Source organism: Chrysemys picta, chromosome 16 (assembly GCF_011386835.1).
Source record: "Chrysemys picta bellii isolate R12L10 chromosome 16, ASM1138683v2, whole genome shotgun sequence".
NCBI classification, from domain to species: domain Eukaryota; kingdom Metazoa; phylum Chordata; order Testudines; family Emydidae; genus Chrysemys; species Chrysemys picta.
In genome coordinates, this window is record NC_088806.1 from 23,542,315 (window position 1) to 23,565,244 (window position 22,930).

At 45.8% G+C, this 22,930-nt stretch overlaps 1 protein-coding gene across 5 annotated transcripts in view; it reads right to left on the reverse strand.

Annotated features, from left to right (window-relative positions):
• Positions 1-22,930, reverse strand: part of GRAMD1B (GRAM domain containing 1B) — a 295,443-nt gene that overhangs the window by 95,428 nt on the left and 177,085 nt on the right. The window contains exon 1 of one of the 5 annotated variants that reach the window (XM_008164554.4): positions 8,543-9,365. The exons of the other annotated variants lie outside the window; for them this stretch is intronic. Within the exon in view, the coding sequence (XP_008162776.3) occupies positions 8,543-8,805 (263 nt within the window). The 5' untranslated portion in view covers positions 8,806-9,365. Of the gene's footprint in view, positions 1-8,542; positions 9,366-22,930 lie in introns of those variants that run through there. 5 annotated transcript variants of the gene reach the window in all.

Genomic DNA, 22,930 nt, shown 5'->3' on the forward strand with positions numbered 1-22,930 from the left:
TCCAAACTGAAGTTAGGAAAAACAGGCCCCATCCTGTGCTTCCCTTGACACATAGGCAGACCAGGTGTAGTGTGTTACCACCAAATCAAAATAGCAGTGAACTGAAATTGCCCTGTAAAAGCTGAAAGGCCGTGGACGTACCGCCCCAATGAATTTGCCTAGACACATGCAACAGTGCCTAGGAAGAGTAAACCTCATTGAGAGTTGAAAAGGCTGAGCATGGACAATAGCATACCCTAGATCTGTCCAAAAGGAAACCATTGGTAAAACAGAAGCTTAGAGAACAAGAGCATAATGTTTTAGGAGCAAAAGAAAAACTATTCATTTATACGTGGCATTTCTCTCAGGCTACGTCTTACGCTACACCCCACTGGCGGCTGCATATGGTGTACGTGTAGCTACACACTGCAATGAAAAGAACATTGCATCCACATGTCGGTGCATAGCTATGTGTGTCAGTGAAAGGCTCTGGCACAGGGAGGCAGCGGGGAAAGCCTGTCCTCGCTGCAGGAGCCTTGCACTGTTGCTGGAGTCTTTCCCTTTGACAGCGAAGGGCTACAGCAGTAATGAGGCAGCGGGACATTATTCTGCTAAAAATAGCAATGTTGACAGGGAAGCAGAGCTTGCTGAGTAGAGAACCATGTAGGGTATGTACCTGAGTACATACCCACACCCATCAGGTGTGTCTTTACTTGCCTAAGCTAAGCTGAACCTCACTGTCTATCTGTATTAATACCCGTGCTAGGAGAAGAACATGACTTTGTACACTACACACTGCCAAAAGCAGGGTGCAGTTTACACACACCCATCTCTCTCCCCGCCCCCTTCTCTGAAAACTCAGCCTATTGAAATCATGGTTGCTTTTTAATTGGATAATATTATTACTATTATTTACTGCTTTAGATAATGTCTTTTGCCTATAAAAGTGAGGGGCAAAAAATACTCCTGTCTATCAATCTCTCTCTCTCTCTCTCTCTCTCTTAAATCACACTTTCACCTAAAAAGACAAAGGAACCAGCCGTTTGGACTTTGGGAACGGATCCTGACTTGAGAATTTGGTCAGCTATGTTGCTGGGACCATGTCGTAAGGATCTGACATTGAATCAAGCTTAGTTTGTTAAGTCTTAGCTACTAGGAAGCGCTTTATTTTGATATCTCTGGTAGTCATTTCTGACTTTAATATCTTGCACTTGTACTCACTTCAAATCTGTCTCTTTGTACTTAAGTAAACTTGTTTTATTGTTTAATCAAAATTAATCCAGTGTTGTGTTTAAACTGAAGTGTTTGGGTAACTCCACTTAAAAAGCAAACTGTTGTAGAGTGACCAATTACAGAGGCAATAAACCTGTAATATCTGAACTATCCAGGAGGGGGCTAGACAGTGCAGAACACAAATTTTGGGGAAAATTCAGGACTGGGAGCGTGTTGGGATCATCCTGCAAGTAGTACCAATGTTGCTGGAAGCCACCGTGTGACTGGTGTGTTGTTGACTGGCTGCCAGGGTCAGAGGTGCTGGACTAGGGTTGTGGCTATACACAGACACTCAGTGTGTGATCTGCACGCTGTTTTTGAAGGGCCCAGGGTGGGAGCTACAACGGCAAAGCATTGTGAGGCACCCCAGGTTGCAGGGCAGGTTGTGATGCAATCCCTCAATGGTCTGGATTGCACCCTGGAATGTGACACATGTGAGCAGTTGATTTCCATGGCATTATGCATATGCTTAGATTGAATCACTCGCTTAAGAGTTTTCTGGATTGGAGACAAAAGTCCTCAATGCACTACAGAACCAAGCCCCTGTGGCACATGTCATGTGTAGATCTCAAAGTGTTTTTTCAAGGAGGAGCAAGTATGATAAACCTAATTTTACAGATAGAGAAACTGAGGCAGAGTCAAACTGATCACACAGAAGCTCAGTGACACTGCCAGGAGTAAAATCCATGTCTCCTGACTTCCTGCCCTGTACTCAATCTGTTGGACCATACTTCCACAAGTAGCCAGAATCTTGCCTCCATGTCTCATCTGAAAGGTGCCACCTAATCCAGTAGCACAGCACCTGAGCACCAGCTCAACCCTAAGAGGGAAAATTGCCACCTACTGAATGCGACCTGTAGTTCACCTGACTGCCTTCACCTCTCCCTGCGCTTCCTTGCTCTGCAGGGTGAAGGAGGAGCAAGGTCTCTCCAGCCATCCAGTGCCATCTTTACTTAAGGTCTTGTGGAATCGATGCCTATAAAATTCCAGCCCCTGTCCTAAGAAGCCTCCCTCGCTTGACATTTCTGAGCAGGCCAAAGGACTGTACAGAGGGAAGTTGCTTTGCCATTTAATGAAGGCACACAAGGCAATCAGTGGATTCACTTAGCCCAAGTAATCTTCAGTCCAAGCACAGATCTGAAGGGAGAGATAAAGGGGAGTTGCAAGCAGAGCTTTGCAAAGCTCAGTACCATCAATTTGCAGGCATTTGAGACAGTCTTTCTGCTTATTTGGTTTCACAGGGATTCATATCTACAGCCAGCTGAATAACGGATTTGCTGGCAATGCTGAAAAATAATGGTTTGCTGGCAATGCCGAAAAAACAAAAACAAAAAAAAACCCCATTGTTTTGATAGAACCCTTCAAAATCTGTAGCAAATTGAAACGTTTATTTATATAAATCAAATTGAAGGCCATTTCTGAAACGAAAAATTTTGAACCAAAAATCAAAACTATTTGTTTGACTTTTTTATAATGTGTTTGTTTTTAAGCAAACAATTCCGCAAAACTGACATGAATTCACAAAGCATTTTGGTGTCACCTAACCTGCATTTTTGCTCTCTCCATCCCACTCCCCAAAAAACACATTTCAGCCAAAAAAATGTCACCCAGCTCTATCTACATTCCCTTTGTGTGTTAGGTTTCAACGAGCACCACCCCCAAAAATCAAAGGAAGGAAAATACTGACTTTAAAAAAAAAATGATTTCAGGTGAAAATTGAGTCAAACAAAAAAACAAAAAGAAAAAACCCCCACACATATCAGTCTGACTTGGGTCAGCAAGCACTCAGGTCTTATGACCCTGTTAGCGGGATGGGTCAGAGCCTGAGTCCCACTGTGATTTGGGTCCAATCCCTATCATTTTGCAGTGTGGACACAGCTTAAGCAACAGACCCAAGTCCTAAGTGCTTACAGCAGTATGGATGCATTAGCATGGCTCTGAGACCCAGGTTCACAATGCAGTGTGGACACTCACCCATAGACTTGGAAACACCAAGTCCAGAAGCCCGGATCCCATAGACCTGGGTTTACAATGCAGTGTAGACATACCCTTAAGGGTCTGATCCAATGCCTGGCCCAGCTCCAATGCAAGTCTTTCCATTGACTTCAATGGGTTTTGAATCTAGCCTTTAGCCCCTCTGTACATCAGTTTCCCATTCTGTAATGATGCTTACCCACCATCGTAAAGAGCGTTGAGGTGAAGAGATGAAAATGGGCTATACAAATGCTAAGCATTATCACTATTATTTCCCACTGCCACAAAGTACTGAGAAACTAGCACTAAACTTGCTGTTAAATCTGACCTTATTATCATGGGTACATACTACATTTACAAGAAACAGGTCAGAAATGCATCAGAAGATTTGGGGAAGAATTGTAGCAAGTATGTTCCTAATGAAAGGAAATGGGTAGCACTGCCCTTTAAAGACTAATAGATTCAATCAACTGGAGTCAAAGGTATTTTGTGCACGTTCTGGTCACAAGGAGAGACATTTGACCTGCTCCAGGATACATTACACCCTCTCTTCCTATATCATCCTCAAGGGCAAGTTTCAAAAGTGTTGATTCCCAAGGTTAAATCACAGAATTTAAATGCACTGAATTTAAAAGCCCACATTTCTAAAATTTAACAGTCATGTTTGTAAATGCCACATACACAGGGCTTATTTGACCAGTCTTCAGTGGAGGACTAGCATCATATTTTTTTTCTTTCAAATAAAGCATAGAAAAGGGGGAGATGCTGACAAAGGGGAGTTACTGGATATGCAGAAAAGAAGAACACAGAAAGTGTAACATGTTAACTTTTAATGTGAAGGTCGAACACTACAGTGCATTATGTAACTTCACTTGAACTACTTAGCTAGGCTGCCTCTTAACCAAAAAAAAAAAAAAAAAGGGCGGGGGGAATCATTTGATTCATTCACCTTTTATTCCCATATGCGATAGAACAAATTTTATTTCCAGTGCATAGTGTAGCCCTTAAATCTCTAGAATATCTATATGGAATTGGAAATTATTAAGCATTGCATCGCTACCTTATGTAATTTGGAATGTAAATGAGGAGAATCCCAGATACACACACAGATAAATTCAAGTCTCTGTGATAGTAGGGTACATCCAGATTTGCAGAATTTGTCTCCCCTGACTCTCTCTTGCTGCTCAATTATATCTAACTTCAAAGAGGTTGTATGGATAGATCTTTCAGCCACATATGGCTGATGGGCTATTTAAGTACCACTCCCCCATCTTACACAATGATGGCTGAGAGTGAGACACAATGAAAATCAAGGGACAAGGAAACTATCATAAGCATGGCATGAATACAAAGAGATTCTGAAGTGAGTGTCCTTATAGTGAACATAACTGAAACTGCCTAAAGTTAATCCCACTGCTCCCTGAGATCGAACAACTACAGCTAATTTTAGTTTTGATATTCTAAAATCCTACCTAGTTCTCTAGCTCTTCCCCACCCCCACAACTGTAAAATAAACCTTTTTCTGCAGACTGGTAAGGGGTTGGAACATAGTTTGTTTCTTGCTCTCACACACTGAGGATGAGGGAAAGAGAATTATAGATTTATATTTTTAGGTCAACTCTTTGTCCCTCATTTTCACTGCAGGTCCCAGAAACATTCTAATCAATAATCTAATAACCAGGGAATCAAAGGGAGTGGAGAAAGAATGAAAGCAAACCCATTCCCTATTGCTAGCATCCCATTTATGGGAAAGGGAAAAGGGGAGGGAAGATCTAAACCCAACAGCTGATCTCTGTATGCCATTGGAAGAAAGCTAGTACAGTTGCCACCTCTCTCTATTTTTGCATGTGAGAGCTTTTAAAAAAAAAAAAAAAAAAGCAAGCAACCAACCAACCAACCCAGGATGCTGCAAAGAGATTCAGTAGGTGATGCTTCTCCCTCTAAGTGCATTTTGAATCAACAACTCTTTGGTGTCAGGGGAGCACTGTGCTGCTGAAGTTGCTGACTTTTCCATGGAATGTAAAACCAGGCTGCTACCTGCTTAGTGTCATTAAGAACCTATGACATGATGCCATAATGACGCTTTATGATGTTGCATTTCTACAGAATGCAAATTAATTCAGTGTGTCATGACATAACGATATTGTTTGGCATGGTGACATGAATTACAATATGAGGATGTTCTGTCATAATATGATATCTTATGAAATTGTGATGTTAGATAGTGACATGATGAGCTTTCATTGTGATATGATAATAATGCAACATGGCATTGTGATACTGCATTACAACATGAACATACCACATTATGATGTTGCATCTCAACAGTATGATTTTGCATCATTACATGATGACCTTGCATCATAATGTTATGAAGCTGTTCTGTGATGTCATTACACTCTTCTCTGACATGATAGCATCAAGATGTTGTTGTGTTGTGATGTGACATGACAACCTTGCACAGTGACACCAAGATATGATGCTGTGCATGATGATGTGATACTACATGATCACTTCGTACAAATTTAGGAAGTTGCATTGCAGTATTTATGGCAATGCTATATTGTATCACATCGTGACAATGTTGTGTTGAGACATGATTGCATTGACATGATGGCTTTTCAATCACATTAGGGTGTAGAGCCCACAATATGGTGACCTGACATCACGCTGTCTTGTTGGTGCAATGTGACATCATAACATGACCTCCGAATGTGATGTTGCAATAAAATAGCATGATCCTGTGAAGCAACAGGTTTGATCTACAAGTGGGTAACAGTGAGTCCACTTCCTACCAGTCAGAAAGGGCTGCTGCCCGCAGTCTGTCCCTTTCTACTGCAGAAAGAAATCAAGTGTCTTTCATAAAATTGCTCCATGAGAAAATCTGTAGTAACCTTACTGATCTCATGTGTAACTGAAAACAGTGACTTTTAGGCAGGTAGGACTGAAAGTTGCATTAGCCTGCCACTTGCTTGATGGTATAGCTTCAAACATTGCCAATCCAAAGCTGCAGTTCTTCCTTAAGCAAGTGGTAAAACCATTCCTAGGATGGCTGTTTGTTATGCAAGTTGTACACAAACTTACACATTAATATAACCCACTTGGGTCTGACAAACACGCAAGGACAAGGGAAATCTGTGTTTCAGCCTTGGATCTAGTCTCCTCTTGAGCCATGCATATAATTCCATTAACAACTACCACATGTGACTAGGAGAAAATAGGCCCTAACACATCATCCTTAATATACCCCTCTGTGCCCAGGAATTTCAGGATACCCGGCAAAGAAGACTGATTGTACCCATTTACAGTTGGATAAGTGAGGACAGAGCAACAGCCTAGAAAATCCCAAACATTTTTACAAAACTGTACACACTTATAAGGGATCTTTTGCCCACCACTAAAATGCAGTCTGGGGAAGAAAGTGATATTTTATACATCTTTAATAGGGAGACGTGCAGAATAACTTCTCCTATAGGCACTATGAAGGGGGAAATGCGGGGACACAGAACAACCTGGAATTTGGCCAGCATACTTAGGGCTAACACACTATTCCTCTGAAAGTGTCAGAGAATCTTTAAAGAACACAAGCATTCAGGTCCCGAGTTAGGCTTCTCACAAGAAAGCCATCACCTACTACAATAGCATGGTGCCCCCTCATGCTGGGACACTAACTGATTCAGTGCTAACTCACAGGGAGAGTGACACCTCTGAAACACCAACATCACTTCTTTCAATACCTACGACCCTAGGTAATCTCTTGAAGTCCTGCATCCAGTGCTGACCCTACCCACCTCTACTGAACTTTTGAAATCTGACAAGATTACAGCCCAATGTGCTGGCTGGTGTTTCAGTCTTTACGAATATTATGATCTATTGAGTGTGTGTCAAGCGTAGTTACACTATTCATAGAAAAACAATGTGCAGTATTGTTCAGGATAGCATGATGGGGTTCTGTATTACTAGATACACATACTTACAGAATTTATAATACATGTCTTGCTTGCTCCGTGGTACTGCTAAGCCATTATGCAACTCAGCAGCCCAGCCCAATGACACATAACATAGTGCATCAGTGGAAGTTTTTTTCAAAAAGCAGAGAAAATCATGTAGGATTCTCAGATATTAATAAATTTGCCAGTTATATGTACTATATCATATATATTACACAAGCTATATCTGTGTTTGCACATAAACACAGGATTACGGAAACTAGAGATGGAAAAGACCTATATTAAGTCATTTCTGGCATTAGTCCATCCCTGGGTCCCACAGCAAGATGTTTTCCTGATGCTACATGTTCCAGTGCTTTGTTCCACATAACAAATGATAAACAACAACAATAGAAACAATTTCAATAAAAATAACTTTGCCCTTCTCATGCATCTTCCATGTAAGGATCTTAAAACACTTTCCACACATTAATGAAGCTAGTCGTAATGGTGTGTGTGTGGGGGGGGGGATTTTATTCTTCTTATTCACATTTTACACAAGGGGGAAAAGGATTTTTTTTAAAGTTAGTCCAGCACACTGTGAACTAACGTCATGTACAATTTAAGTTTAAATGACAAAGTCATGTTGCAGTGAAAAGGGTGGAACCGTCCCCATCGGATAAAGTTCTGATTACTTTTTCTTTTTGGTTTTGCGTCTCCATCATTTACAATCCGCTGTATATTTTGCAGCAGGAGAGTGGCTTTGATTTTAATTATATATATTCAGCTTGGACACACAGACACACCCTTTCCTGGCCAAATTTCGTCCGACAGAGCATTTTCTTTTACAGCAGAGCTATCAAACCCTGAAAATGAAGAATTTCCTCTAAGAAGGCTGGGGGGGCGGGGGGAGAGACTGTTGGCAAAACAGCAGCAATAGTGAGGGCCTCTGTACCTGCCATGGAGCTGCCTCGGGGCCCCTGACTCCAAAACACCATCGGGGGTACAACATGCCAGCGAAGTCCATCCTGGAGAGCAGCTCTTTAAAACACAACTTCAGTAGGAACCGTTCTATTGAAACAGGATTCCGGTCTAGTTCTCTCCCTGCCTAGAGCCAGGACCACTGCATCGCAGCTCTGATGCAGAGATGCCCGGGCTGGGAAGAGAAACCTTTGCATTAGCCCACCCCCGCCCCTGGTGGCTCCATTACAGCTGCAGTCTTAGCTCGGCACCCTACAGCGCCTTCCCCCGAGCAGATGCCCCTTGCTAACGCCACAGCGATCAAACAAAAGCCTCGCTCGGGAGGCAGGAACCAACTTATGGGAGTGCATCTTCCCCCCGGCGGCTCCCTGGCCCCAGGGATGCGCTGTGCAGAGAGCTGTGCTTACCAGGCGAGCTTGAACCCTTTCATTAGCACAGTCACGACAACCCGGTGCCCGTCTCCTGGTCCGCCCGCGGCCGGCGCCAGAGGTCCCAGGACATATTGCAGCAGCCGGGGCAGGAGGCGGCCCCCCGGCCAGCGCAGCGTCCCATGCACGGTGCCCCTGCGGCAGGGAAGCGGCCGCGTCCTGCCCAGCCCAGCGGAACCCCGGCTGCGCGCCCCGCTCCCCCAGGCTCCCGGCGGCGGCTGCCGAGGATCTCTGCTGAGCATGTGCGGCGCCGGCAGGGCAGCGGGCTGGAAAACATGCCCTGGCACGGCCTCCTGCCCGGCAGCCCCCGAGGGCGGGCGCGGGGGAGGCAGGGAAGCCGGCCCCGTCTGGTCACCTAATGCATGCGGCGGCCGGGCCAAGCGCCGTGCACCGCCGCCCCCGAAAGCCCCAGCCGGCTGCTGGTCCGCGGAGCAGCGGGACGCACAGCCGAGCCAGGGCCGCCCGTGCGCTCCGGGTTCCAGCTGCTCCGCGCAGCCCCGCCGGGGAATGAGAAAGCCACTAGGGCAGCCTTGTCCCCGTTCTCCTTTAGGCACCCCCTAGCGCCGAGATGGTGGGGCCCGAGCCGCAGACACCCCCCCAAGCGCCTCTCAGCCAAAGTTCAAGGATGCTCAGCTCCAGGATTTTGTTTTAGCCCACGATGCAGGGAAAAGCCAGTCAGGGAAATTCAGATTCGGGGAGTCCCCACGCCACCTCGGAGCGCTCCGACTTGGGGGTTGGGTTCGGCGCCATCTCCACGGAGCACTTTACCGCCCCAGCTCTCCACCCAGCTGGCCCGCCACTGCAATGGAGCAGCCTCGGGGGGGAACCTGGCAACTGTTGGAAAGCACAGAAGCAACACTACTACAACAACAGCGAGTGAAAGGAGAGCGTGTGCCTCACTGAAACCGAAGGGGAAATTTTTAGGAAGGCAGGAAGTCATGACCGGAGACAGGACTGGAGTTAGCACCACAATGTTATGAAAGGCAAGATCCTTAACAACAACATAAAGAATGCCGGGTTCCTTCTTCTCCTCCACTCATCCTACTCTGACCTCCATCAGTCAAGACTTGGACCCTACTACATCCCACTAATAGGTCATTACTTCCTGCCACCAGGCTTGCCTCTTGGCTCAGTCCTGACTCCAAGGAAAGAATGCCAACTACTGAATCACCATCAGCGGTTCCTGCAACACCCTGAAGCCAGGTCTACACCTAAAAATTAGATTGCCCACCCCATCTACATTGCTCAGGGCTGTGAAAAATTTCACACCCTGTGTGATTGTAGTTAGGTCAACCTAACTCACACCATAGATGCAGCTAGGTGCACGGAAGAATTCTTTTGTCAACCTAGCTACCACCTTTCAGAGAGGCTGTCCATCCCACCTGGGAGATTCTCTCCCCGCTGCAGCATAGACAGATCCATGGAGACACTAGCCGATGTATTTGTGACTTCTATGCTTGGTGCTTACAACTCATATCTAGGAAGGAAGCCACACATCCTGAAAAGCCCCAACTTGTGTAAAACACAACAACCCATCTGCTTAGCAACACAAGTTTTAGCTGTGGAAACATCACCATAGTATTCCTCTTGCTCCCCATTGAAAAAGGCCCAGTTCAAGGTCTCAGTGCTGATGCTCAAAGCCTTCCACGGAAGAAGTGTCCCTAACTACCTTAGAGAACATTAGCGATATGTTACTGGAAAAGAACAATGATTGAGCTAATTTGATATCCTGTCTGGGGAAGTGGCTAGTAGGCTAGTATTGGAAGCCTTAATCTTTAAATTAAGGGAAGACTAAACCCCAGAGTTTCATATATGTTCAGATGAGCACAAAGAAATTGGGCATCTTACCCAAACCTTTTCTGAACTATCCTTTTGGATCTAACAAAATCATGAGAACAAGAAGTTCCCCATTTCAAGTCAGGCTGAGACAGTCTCTCTTGCATTGTTTTGGTCATTTCAGGCCCAGCCAGAAACCATAGGTAGGAGGAAATGAATAATGATTGCCAGGAAACAATTTCAAACCACAAAAAAATGGTTGTTTGAGGCAGAGGGGAAAGGTCAGTTCAGTGCTAACTTTGCTGATATCTGTGACAGAAGATGCACTCCCTCTAAATCATCTGTCACATCAACCAATGCCAAAACACTTTGGTACCTGCTTTTGATTAACGCAACTAATACAGGGCCTGGTACTGTACAATGCTGAGCAGCCTAAGCTCCCATTGCCTTTAGTGGGAGCTATGGGGACACAACACCCTATAGGGTCAGATCCAATACTGAGCAGGGATGGACCTGGACTGATCCCTTTAATCCAAATAGCCCCAAACGTTGAAGGAGTTTGGTTCTGGAATGAATCTCATGGTTAGCAAACAGCGTCGTTAATTGAGTACTACGGTTTCTCAAAGCGTACTTCCTCACATCACTGTAAACAGTGAAGAGTGAGGAAATCATCATTCCCACCCTACACAACCTCAAATCCAACAACCCCTCTGCCCCTGCTCATTAGATCCACAGTTTGTTCTAAACTGCTTCACTCTCCCTGGGAGGCTTTGAGCCTGTGGCCTGCAAGTAGTTATGGAGAGAGGCAAACGGCGATGCTGTAAAATGGGTCAGGAGACCTGCAAGTCTGGCGAATCTAGGACAGACCAGTGCTGCAGAGTCACACGTTTGGAAATCATAGCTCAGGCAGGGGGAGACTGAGCAGGCAGCCACGTGCTGTTTTATAAGAACACACTGGAGATCAGGAAATTATCAGGAGTGAGAGAGACTGAGGGGGAAGTATAAGCACCAAACTCTGGCAGAACCGACTGCCCCTCGGTAAGAATTCGGCTGGGATTTGCATTCTGGCATCCTTGAAGGGAGCCTGGGTGAGGGGGCTGCAGATGGCCAATCAGCTGCGGTGGATCATAATCAGCTGATCCCTGCTGTCACTGTTAGTTACAGTCTCAGCTTCCACTGCCTTGCCCATCCATGTCAGCTAATGTTGAAAGGGTGAGTCCTCTCCTCTCTGCTCCCCCTGTGCCCAGGCACACACCAGAAGAAAGGAAGTGGTATTCAATATTGAACCTGGCAACATAAAAGCGTGGGGGAGGGGGATGGACTAGGGACAGCAATTGCAACTGCCTCCATGGAGATAGGAACTGGGAGACGCTAAGCACTCAGTCCATTTAATGCAAGGTGGAGTCCAATGAGATTATCCACCTACTGTACCCGGAACATCTGCCCCATGAAACGAGCAAATGGAAATGAAGGATAGTTTTGTGATTTAGATGCAGGACTGGAACCCAAGATATCTGGATTCAGTTCCTGGCTCTGCCACAGACTTCCTGTGTGACTCTGGGCAGATCACTTAATCTCTATGTGCCTCAGTTCCCCATCTGCAACACAGAGATCCATACTTCCCCCTACCTCACTGGATGCTGTGAGGATAAGTTCACTAATGAGAGCTTCTGGTCCAATGGAAATCCCATGAATGCAACCTCTCTTATGGAATTGTGGTGCTTTTCCTCCCAGCGAGAACTGGGAACTGAAGCCACACACGAACGTTTTAAAAAAAAAAAAAAGCAAAAACTCTGCATAACTTTTCCAAACCTTAGAAAGGCTTGGAAGTTCTGACTGGTAGAAGCCATTCAGAGAAATCTGGATGCTTTTCCAAACCCTCATCTACAAACAATCAAGTCCTCCTCAGTCTGCAAAACTAGGCTTGAGTGCTTGCAAGTATAGAGGAACTAATTCATTCTTGCCCTGTACCTAGTGCGAAGCGCTTGCGAAATGCGACCGTTCAGCTTGGGTTGTGATTTACACTCATTTTGCACAGGTGTAACTGTCTGTAACAAAGTGAGAGGCAAAGATGAAATGGGTCCAGCATCTCTTCAACATTGCATTTATGGTTAGGTTCCAAGACATACGCCTCTCCTTGCAGCATCTCAGCACTTACCCTTCCAATCCTGGATGGAAGTCATCAGTGCAGAAGTCACCATGGAAATTAAAATCCCTTTGAAAATAACTTCACTTTCTGTTACAGTTGGATCTGCTTCGATAAAATAATGAATTTTTAACAAATATATTTTAACTGCATTTTTTCCACTCCTTGGTTCAATTCAGATCCCTGACACACACTGTATTAGTCACACCCCTACAATCCCAGTCTGAGCAGCTGCTGGCTAATAAAAGGCAAGGAAATAAACAATCTCTAATCCACCGCGCTGAGATACAGTAAATGGGCATCTTTTCTGGCGTCATTCATCATTCTAATTACAGTGTATAACAGAGGAAAACACATCTCCTGCCAGATGGAACAAGTGTATCAGGTGTTTAATTAACTCCTCCTCCCCTAGCTCCTTCCAGGATATTCCCACTGAATATTTGCAGCACAGAGAATGAGAACTCTGCAGTTTCAGGGACAAAAAGGCAGCTCTCAGGCTTGGGGTTTTCTGTTATCACTGGTCTCTTTTAGCCGGGATTTGATTCCCTCCCCACCCACTGTGCCCTGGCTGGGCATCCTCATCTCACAGTGGGGCTGGTTTTCTTTGCTCTCTGCTGGATAAACTATTTTTTCCCCTTGCTCTCATTCAGAAGCAGGGAGAGATTAAGACCGGCTGCCACTTACAGCATGACAAAACTCTTTGTACCGAAACAAAATGCTAAGAAGTCCTTTGAGAGGGTTGCTGGCCTAGTGGATATGGAGGAAGCGGCAGACATGATATATCTTGATTTTAGTAAAGCTTTTGACACAGTCCCACATGACACTCTCATAAGCACATGAGCGGAATGTGGTCTAGATGAAATTACGATAAGTGCACAACTGGTTGAAAGACTGTATTCAAAAAGTAGCTATCAATGCTTCACTTTCAAACTGAGATCCCATAGGGGTCAGTCCTGGGTCTGGTATGGTTCAATATTTTTCTTTAATGATTGGATAAAGGAGTGGAGAGTAGGCTTACAAAATCAGCAGATGACAGCAAGCTGGGAGGGGTTGCAAGCACTGGGAGGACAGGCTTAGAATTCAAAATAACCTTGACAAATTGAAGAAATGGTCTGAAATCAACAAGATGAAGTTCAGTAAAGAGCATTACAAAGTACTTCACTTAGGAAGAAAAAATCAAATGCACAACTACAAAATGGGGAATAACTGGCTCGGTGGTAGTACTGCTGAAAAGGATCTGGGGGTTATAGTGAATCACAAATTGAGTATGAGTCAATGTGATGCAGTTGCAAAAAAAAGCCAATATAATTCTAGGGTTTATTAGCAGGAGTGTCATATATAAGGCATGTTAGGTAACTGTCACACCAATCAGAGGGGTAGCCGTGTTAGTTGAATCTGTAAAAAGCAACAGAGGGTCCTGTGGCACTTTTAAGACTAACAGAAGTATTGGAGCATAAGCTTTCGTGGGTGAATGCCCACTTCACGAAAGCTTATGCTCCAATACTTCTGTTAGTCTTAAAGGTGCCACAGGACCCTCTGTTGCTTGTCACACCAATGCGGCCTTTGCTAGAGTACTGTGTCCAATTCTGGGCACCACTGTCTAAGAAAGATGTGGATAAACTGGAGGGAGTCCAGAAGAGAGCAACAAAAATGATAAAAGGTTTAGAAAACCTGACCTATGAGGAAAGGTTCAAAATATTGGGCATATTTAATCTTGAGAAACAAAGACCGGGGGAGGGGGAGGGGGGTGTGACGGGTTGGATCACAGAAACCCCCTTGGGAGCTGCCACCAGATGTGCAAAGACTACCCCTGCTTCTGTTTTCCCTGCCAGCTCAGGACGCCAGCACCCTGTCTTGCTGAGCCAGACACTCCCGTCTGGCTCCAGACACAGACCCAGGGTCTGAATCACTTGTCCCAAAGCTGCAAGTTTACCCGAAAACAGCTCACAGTAGCGCGCTTGTCTTTAGCACTCAGATGCCCAACTCCCAATGGGGTCTAAACCCAAATAAATCCGTTTTGCCCTGCATAAAGCTTATGCAGGGCAAACTCATAAATTGTTCGCCCTCTATAACACTGATAGAGAGATATGCACAGTTGTTTGCTCCCCCAGGTATTAATACATACTCTGAGTAAATTACTAAATAAAAAGTGATTTTATTAAATACAGACAGTAGGATTTAAGTGGTTCAAAGTAGTAACAGACAGAACAAAGTAAGTCACCAAGCAAAATAAAATAAAATGCGCAAATCTATGTCTAATCAAACTAAATACAGATAATCTCACCCTCAGAGATGTTTCAGTAAGTTTTTTCTCAGACTGGACACCTTCCAGGCCTGGGCACAATTCTTTCCCCTGGTACAGCTCTTGTTGCAGCTCAGGTGGTAGCTAGGGGATTCTTCATGATGGTTTCTCCCCCTCTCTGTTCTCTTCCCCCCCTTTATATATCTTTTGCATAAGGCGGGAACTCTTTGTCTCTCTGGGTTTCCACCCCCCCTCACTGGAAAAGCCCCAGGTTAAAGATGGATTCCAGTTCAGGTGACATGATCACATGTCACTGCAAGACTTCATTACTCACTTGCCAGCACACACATATACAGGAAGACTCACAGGTAAATACAGCCATCTGCAGACAATGGGAGTCATCAAGATTCCAAACCATCATTAATGGTCCACACTTTACACAATTACAATAGGCCCTCAGAGTTACATTTTATATTTCTAGTTTTAGATACAAGAGTGGTACATTTATACAAATCAGATGATCACACTCAGTAGATTATGAGCTTTGTAATGATACCTTACAAGAGACCTTTTGCATGAAGCATATCCCAGTTACTTACATTCACTTATTACCGTATTTTCTCTAAATCTATCTCAGTTACATTATATTGACTTATTATCAAGTTTTTATAAAACCATATAGACTGCACAACGTCACAGGGGGAACTGATAAAAGTCTTCAGATATGTTAGGAGATGCTATAAACAGGACAGTGATCAACTGTTCTCCATGTCCACATAAGGTAGGACAAGTAGTAATGGGCAATTACTGCAGCAATGGAGATTTAGGTTAGATAATAGAAAAATGTTTCTAACTAACTGTAAGGGTCGTTCAGTTCTGTAATAGGCTTCCAAGGGAGGTTATGGAATCCCCATCATGGGAGGTTTTTAAGAATTGGCTGGACAAACACCTGTCAGAGATAGTCTAGGTTTACTTGATCCTGCTTCAGTGCAGGGGGTTGGACTATATGATCTCTCAAGGTTTAGCTCTACATTTCTATGATTCTATAAACGTTGTGAGGTCACCATGAGCCACCATCATAGAATCATAGAAAGATAGGGCTAGAAGGGATCTCAAGGGGTCATCTAGTCCAGCTCCCTGCATGAACTAGGACCAAAGAAACCTAGAGTCTCCTAAACCATCCCTGACAGGTATTTGTCAAACCTCGTCTTCAAAACACCTCCAATCATGTCACAAGGCAATAGCATCACATGGCAAAACAATCACTGGGTGCTCATGTGTGCTCTGGCCCAAAACAATTATCTGGAGACTCCAATGAGAATCCCACAAGCTTCAAAATCAAGATGCATGGCAACCACCCTATGATTAAGCATAACCTTGGCCCAGAAGCACTAGCCAAAATATGGAGGTTCCAAATCTAAGAAGATATGAAGCAGTGACTTTGGGGTTGCTTTGTGGTACATCAGGGGACTATCAATTCTTGAGACACCATAAGCAGCAAAAAGGAGACAACAGCACAAATACAATGGAAAGTAACTGTGGTAGTAATTAATATCCTGTTGTTACATTCCATTGGCGATCTCAGTGTTTGGGCAAGGACAATAACCTAGCCTTTTCCCCAGGAATTCTCTGTTATCCCAGATCTAAGCAGATGGACTCTACTGTGGAGGAATTCAAAGGTAGAGCTACACTGCATTTTAAAACCCACAGCACTCAGAGCCCAGGTCTATGACTTGGACTCATGCCAGAGCGTTATAAACAGCAGTATAGATGCCCCCAAGCCTGGGCTTCAAATTCCAAGCTCCATCCTGAGTCACATCTTCTACATTGTGGTTTTAGCACCGGAGCACGAACCCAAGTCTGTAGACACAGGGTCTGAGACTTGCTGCCGCAGGTTTTAAAACACAGTGTAGCTGTAACCATAGGGGTTTAGAGAATGTAAGTATCAGCCCTCTGAAGGCTTCAAACAAGGCATAATATGGGACAGAGAGCTAAACCAGGGGATAAAAGGACATATACTAGATCACAAAGCTTAACACTACCTGGGATTTAGTACTTTAATATAAACAGCATTGGAACAAGCTCTGATGTTAAGTACACCAATGTAAGTCCAGAGAATCTGCACCCAAGTTAGTATTGGTTAAATAAAACCCACCACCGTGCATAAGTTGTTTCTGTTTTGCAGGGGTTGAAACTGAGCTGTTTTTCACTTTTTTATAAACGTTCACAAAAATGTTACCAGGTTTTCAGGAAATATAAAACAACCCCAATAAGCATTACAATAGTGGTTTCAATAATGTTTTTGATAAAAATGTCACACGCACAATTTTTTTTTTCACAATTCTTACAGTTGTTTTTGAAAAAAGGCCATTTTTTCAATGAAGCAAGTTTTCATTCAAAAATTTCTAACCAGCCGTAGTTGCGGTCAGTAGGGCTACTCCACATTTACACCAGTGTCACTTGATTCAGGAACTGGTCCACAGTCCCTAGCCTCCAGCATTCTTGATGGCAATTATTTTTCAGATAATAGAGATAGACAATATCACTTCTGTGTAAGCTGGAGGTAAATGAGGGTGAGGGATGATGGACAACCGTGAAGGAAATACAGTAATAGGGACAATCTTACATATATATAGCATCTTCCGTCCAGAATAACATCACAGAATTTACGAACAGTCTACGAACACAGGAACTGCAGTGAAATGCAGCCACCTCTGGGGTAAAACACTGTGGCTGTTTAACAGCACAAAACACTTCACAGCCATTTAAAGAAAGGTAGTGAAGAATACTAAAATTCATCCAAAAGAGGAAATTTAGTCAAGGGGAAATATTTACTCAGTTTGAAATTTGACAAAGGCACAGGGGTTAACACCCTTCCTCTTAGGAAACGCATCATAGGTTCCTCAACAACCATGAATGCTCAGGGCCTCAGATATACATCTCATTAAAGATGGTATTTTCAGCAACGCAGCACACACTAGCACAATGCTTGGGTATCTGGTTCAATACTACTTCAAAGGGAAGACGTTCAGCTTCATAATCACTAATATCACTTCCTGCAGCACCTGGTCTTTCCCATCTAAACTATGATGCATTCCAACCATGCTTAGCTTCCAGGAGCTGCTGAGATCACAGCACAATATAGGGTTGCCAACTTTCTAATCCCACAAAACCAAACACCCCTGCCCTGCCCCTTCTCTGAGGCCCCGCCCACCGCTTGTTCCTTCCCCCCTCCCTCCATTGCTCACTCTCCCCCACCCTCACTCATTTTCACCGGGCTGGGGCAGGGGGTGAGGGCTTGGGAGGGGGGTGAGGGCTCTGGCGTGGGCCCAGAGATGAGGGGTTTGGGGTGCAGGAGGGGATTCCAGGCTGGGGCAGGGGGTTGGGGTGCGGGGGGAATGAGGGCTCCAGCTGGGGGTGTGGGCTCTGGGAATGAGGGATTTGGGGTGCAGGAGAGGGCTCAGGCAGAGGGTTAGGCTGTGGAGAGGGTGAGGGCAGCGACCAGAGCCTCCCTGGTCGCCCATGCACCTAGGGGCCGCAGTGACCTGGCAGCTGCTTCCGGGAGCCGCACAGAGCCAGGGTCCCTTTTCAACCGGGCATTCCACTCGAAAACCAGATGCCTGGCAACCCTAAGCACAAAGTGATAGGGCTGCAGATATTATGCAGATATGGTCACCATATTTCAAACCTACTCTACTGTCTAATCAAGTCACAATAGTGGCAGACCCGTGCCTTCACACAGTTGCTGCTATGGGCGTTGGCACTGGGATACTAACAAGTGCCAGATGTGTATGCAAATCCCGCTCTCTGAACACTGCTGACACAGTTCATGGCACCCACTTCCGGGCCCATTTCTCCCCCCACAAACCCAGCCTGGTCTATTCGGCTGCATTCCTGTAATCTGACACCACTTTCCAATCTTCCAACCCTTGGGAAAGCTGCACCTACAAACTGGCAAGAGCAAAGACTACAAGCAGTGTTCCCGAGGGGATGCAGGAACCCTGTACAAATGAGCGAGTGCATCTAAAACCTCAGCTCACTAGCTCACTTCCCTTCCCCATCTCCTTGTAACAATAAATTGCTGAGAGCCATTTCTGATCTGAAATCCAGTTTCCCGAGCGTGGGAATCCAACCTCTAAGGCACGCTCTAGCGCAGCATCTCTCAAATGCAGCCACCGTGACTGCATGAGGCCACCAGGAGCTTTTCTTTTTCTGGGTGGTGGTTGGGGGGATGGGGACAAAGCAGCAGCCCCTCCCTTGGGGCTCCAAGGAGGGGTTGGGCCCTGCTTTTTCTTGAACCACAAACACCGGAGGGGGCAGACAGCCAGTGTGAGTGCCCCACTTTCCCAGGGGTGCAGGGGCTCAGGCTTCCGGCCTGGGGTGGCAGGCTCTGGCCCTAGGCTCTGACTGTGGGGCTTTGAGTTCTGGGCTTTGGCTGCATAGTGGTGAGCTCTGTACTCCGGCCACAGACCTTCAGGCTCCGGCCACTGGGCTTGGGGCTCACACACCCCCTTATCGCCCTATGTCCCCACTACTATCCCCAGCCCTCACCCATCCACCCCATCACTGCTGGCCTCCATTGCCTCCCTCCCTACCTCCACATCCAAGGCTTAATTTGTGTCTTGGCTTGCCAGGGTTGAGTAAGTCTGCTGTGAAAAATGATATTGGTGTGTTTGTTAATATCACTTTTCACTGCCTCCCAGCTAGCTAGTAAGTCTGCTGTGAAAAGCAATATTAAGAAACATACAAATATCACTTTTCACAGAAGACTTTCTAGCTAGCAAATCTAAAAAAAACCCCACAACCAAAACAGCAAAAGAAACAACAACAACAAAACAAGAACATGCACAGCATTTTATTTGTGTTTCTATTCTGTTTAGGTCCAGTAAAGAAAAAGAGACAACTGTGTGTTGTTATTATTATTGAGTCTGCAAAAAACAAACAAACCCTACATAAATAAATTACTGTGATTTGGACATGGATATGTGCATATTTATTTGTTTTTCCTAAAGTTAATTAAGTATTTTAGGAAAAATTGTCAGAGCGGCCACCAGCTGGTGGCTGCACTCTGAGGCCACCAAAAAAATTGTTGTGAGAACCCCTTCTAGCCTCTCTCTTGATACACTACAGCCAAGCTGCCTTATCCAGTTTCCAAGCTGTCCCAGCTAATCTCTGCCCTTTCTGTCAGGGGCAGACAAAGGCAACAAAGGGCAAAAGCAGCCAAGAGACCAAGAATTGCTTAGCTCTTCCCTCCCCCTCAAAAATCCCCATAATGGGCTACAGCATAAACTCTTTAGAGCAGGAAGATGTTACATCAGACCTCAAAGGAAAGTAGCATATAAAGGCTGAAGGTGTAAAACTTGGAAAGGAACTTATTCGTGAGACTTGGCTCCTATCCCTTGCGTCCCCTGGCGCTAAGGAAGACCCCGGAGTGTCAGGGTGGGGAAGGGAGAAAGTAAAAGGACGAGTGAAAAAAAGAAAGAAGTTGCCAAGCGAAGCCACTTACGCACAAGGAGGCCGGCAGCATTTCCATCCTACCTTTGCTGTCGCCATATCAGACGCCTCCATGTTTTCTGCTTGGCCTATCAGTAAACAAGACCATTCAGGGAAGGGGGGGAGGGGGGAAAGGGAAAGTCAAAGATGAGGAGGAAGAGATGAACAATTTGACAGGCAGATGAGAATAAAAAGAAAGTTAGTCAAGAACTAGCCCCAGGCCTACCCAGCTGCCCCAGACGGGGAGGAAAAGGAGAAAGCCATCCCAGAGGCTGACTTCTCTGCCCCTGTAAGCTCCCCTGACAAGATTCTGATTTAGACTCTTGGCTGGAGTCAGGCAAGGTGTTTCAGCGGGAGATGTAATTCATTCGCCAGCTACTCCCGTGCCATCCAAAGGTCTAGCATGCTGCTGAGGAAGAGAGCATCCTCCCATCTTCCTCTGCACTCTGAGCTTCTTCAGGGAGCACATAAGCAAACTGCCTCGCTCCTGGACAAGATACGTGCTCCTTCCCCTCTCTCATTCTTTGGGAAGGGAAAGCAACACCAGGAACATCCCACTGGGCACCACAGAAATGTGGAGGGAGGAAAAAAGCAGATGGATGCTGGACAGTACATGGGTACACGAGTGGGATCTGATGGATGCTAACTAGGAGGAATGCAGGGAGGAAGGAAGCAGCTTTAAAGGTAAGAATGCAGGGGGAAAAGCCAGACAGGTGCAGCAGAGATAGATGTAGGTGCAGGGATAAACCTGAGATGTTCTTAAAGAGACATCCGGGTGTAGGAAGGAAGTGTGATCATCCATACTCCACTGAAAACACTCACCTCACAATGTCACTCAGAAAATTTTGGGGCCTAAACTGGGAACTCTTTGGTTCATATACATGGCTCTGACACTGAAAAATCATTCTGTAAGGTAAATTTGGCACAACAGCTCGAGTGTTGAAAGGCAGCTGCATCTGCAGAGGCCCCTGCCTTTCTGAGACAAGCCATCTGATTGGAGGAGCAGGATGACTTCATACAGCCCCATTCATCATTCGAGGTTTCCTGCCCAGCAGGGACAGCTTCTCCGTTCACAGTTACTGCAGTTTTCCTTTTTGGCCTACTTTACTACAGTAAATCAATCTGGATTGTATTAGCTGACCAGCCTGGGAAGGGATACATACAACTGGCTGGAATGCACTAACTCTGGTACACCAGGCAAACACAAGCAATCCTAGCAGGGGGATAGGGCAAAGTGCTGCAGAATCAGACCGATTTAAGTTGCCAGGGGCTAGAAACATCACTGTCTGAAGATGTTCTCGCTCTTTCTCTCTCTCTCACACACAGATAATACAGCACACAATGTACACACATACACAGGGCACCACTATATAGTACACCCAGTCTACACGGCAGTGGTAAACAATCTACAACACCCTCACACAAACACTATTGCACAGTACACACAGACTATAGGACACTGATATACAAGCTACAGAACGCACACACCGTCATGCAGTATGTGCACACACAACCAGGCACTAAAATATCCCAGAGAGTCTGAGTACACCCACATGCTGGGTTCACCAATATTCAGCATGAACCCACACATACACCATATACACAGTTGTCAGTGTCTGGGGCCCTGCAGACAGACACTGATATTTAGAATCCAAACCACAAACACATAATGCCATCAATGTGCCGGATGCACACACGCAACATTCAGAAAGACTGGTGCACAAGAAAGTACGCGCAGCTGTGTATAGTATTGTGCTATATGTTATGCACCGCAAGGAGTGATTTTTTTTTCGGTACATCATGTGGCTGTGCAAGTCTCACAATGCACCTACCCCGCTGTACATGGATGCACTGGTACACACAGGTCATGTTGTCCATTCTCCTGGTAATTCAGAACTATTCTCTACAGCATGTTCTCAGTGGTTGTATCTGGATACATAATAAAACCCACTCTATGAATACACATACACACACAGTCATTCTCAATTGCAAGCTTCAAGGGGGACACGTGGTCCCAACACCAATTTTTGTTACTGGCATGTTGATGCCTCCTCAGCATGGCTGCAGGTCTAATGCATCCTCATACCTTCTCATCTCCTCCCCATAGGCGCCGACTCCATGAGTGCTCCGGGGCTGGAACACCCATGGGGAAAAATTAGTGGGTGCTCTGCACCCACTGGCAACCAAGCTCCCCTCCCCCCACCCACCCCACTTCCTCCTCCCCCTGCCCCCCCGAGCGCGCCGCGTCCCTGCTCCTCCACCTACCTCCCAGCGCTTCCCCCCAGCTGCCACCAAACAGTTGTGGGTTTGGTGGAGGAGGAGGGAAAGAGGCCGGGCCAGGATCTGGGGAAGGGGTTGGAATAGGGGCAGGGAGGGGGCAGAGTTGGGGCAGGGACTTTGGGGAAGGGGTTGGAATGGGGGCAGGGCAGGGGCAGGGCCACATGGAAGGGGTGGGGGGGCGGAGCCGGGGCCAGAGGGGGGGGTCGAGCACCCAGGGGAAAGAGGGGAAGCAGCCCCTATGCTCCTTCCCCCCTCCCATGGCCTCCCCCAAAAACTTTTAAAAATGTTTAGCTGCAAAAGCTCTTTGGGGATAGGACTGTCCTTTCTGTCACCTGTCTTTACAATGCCTAGCATAATAGGGTCCTGACCAGACATGCCAAACCTGCGGAAAAAATGCAGAAATTGGGCTTGATTTTGGCTTAATTGGCTT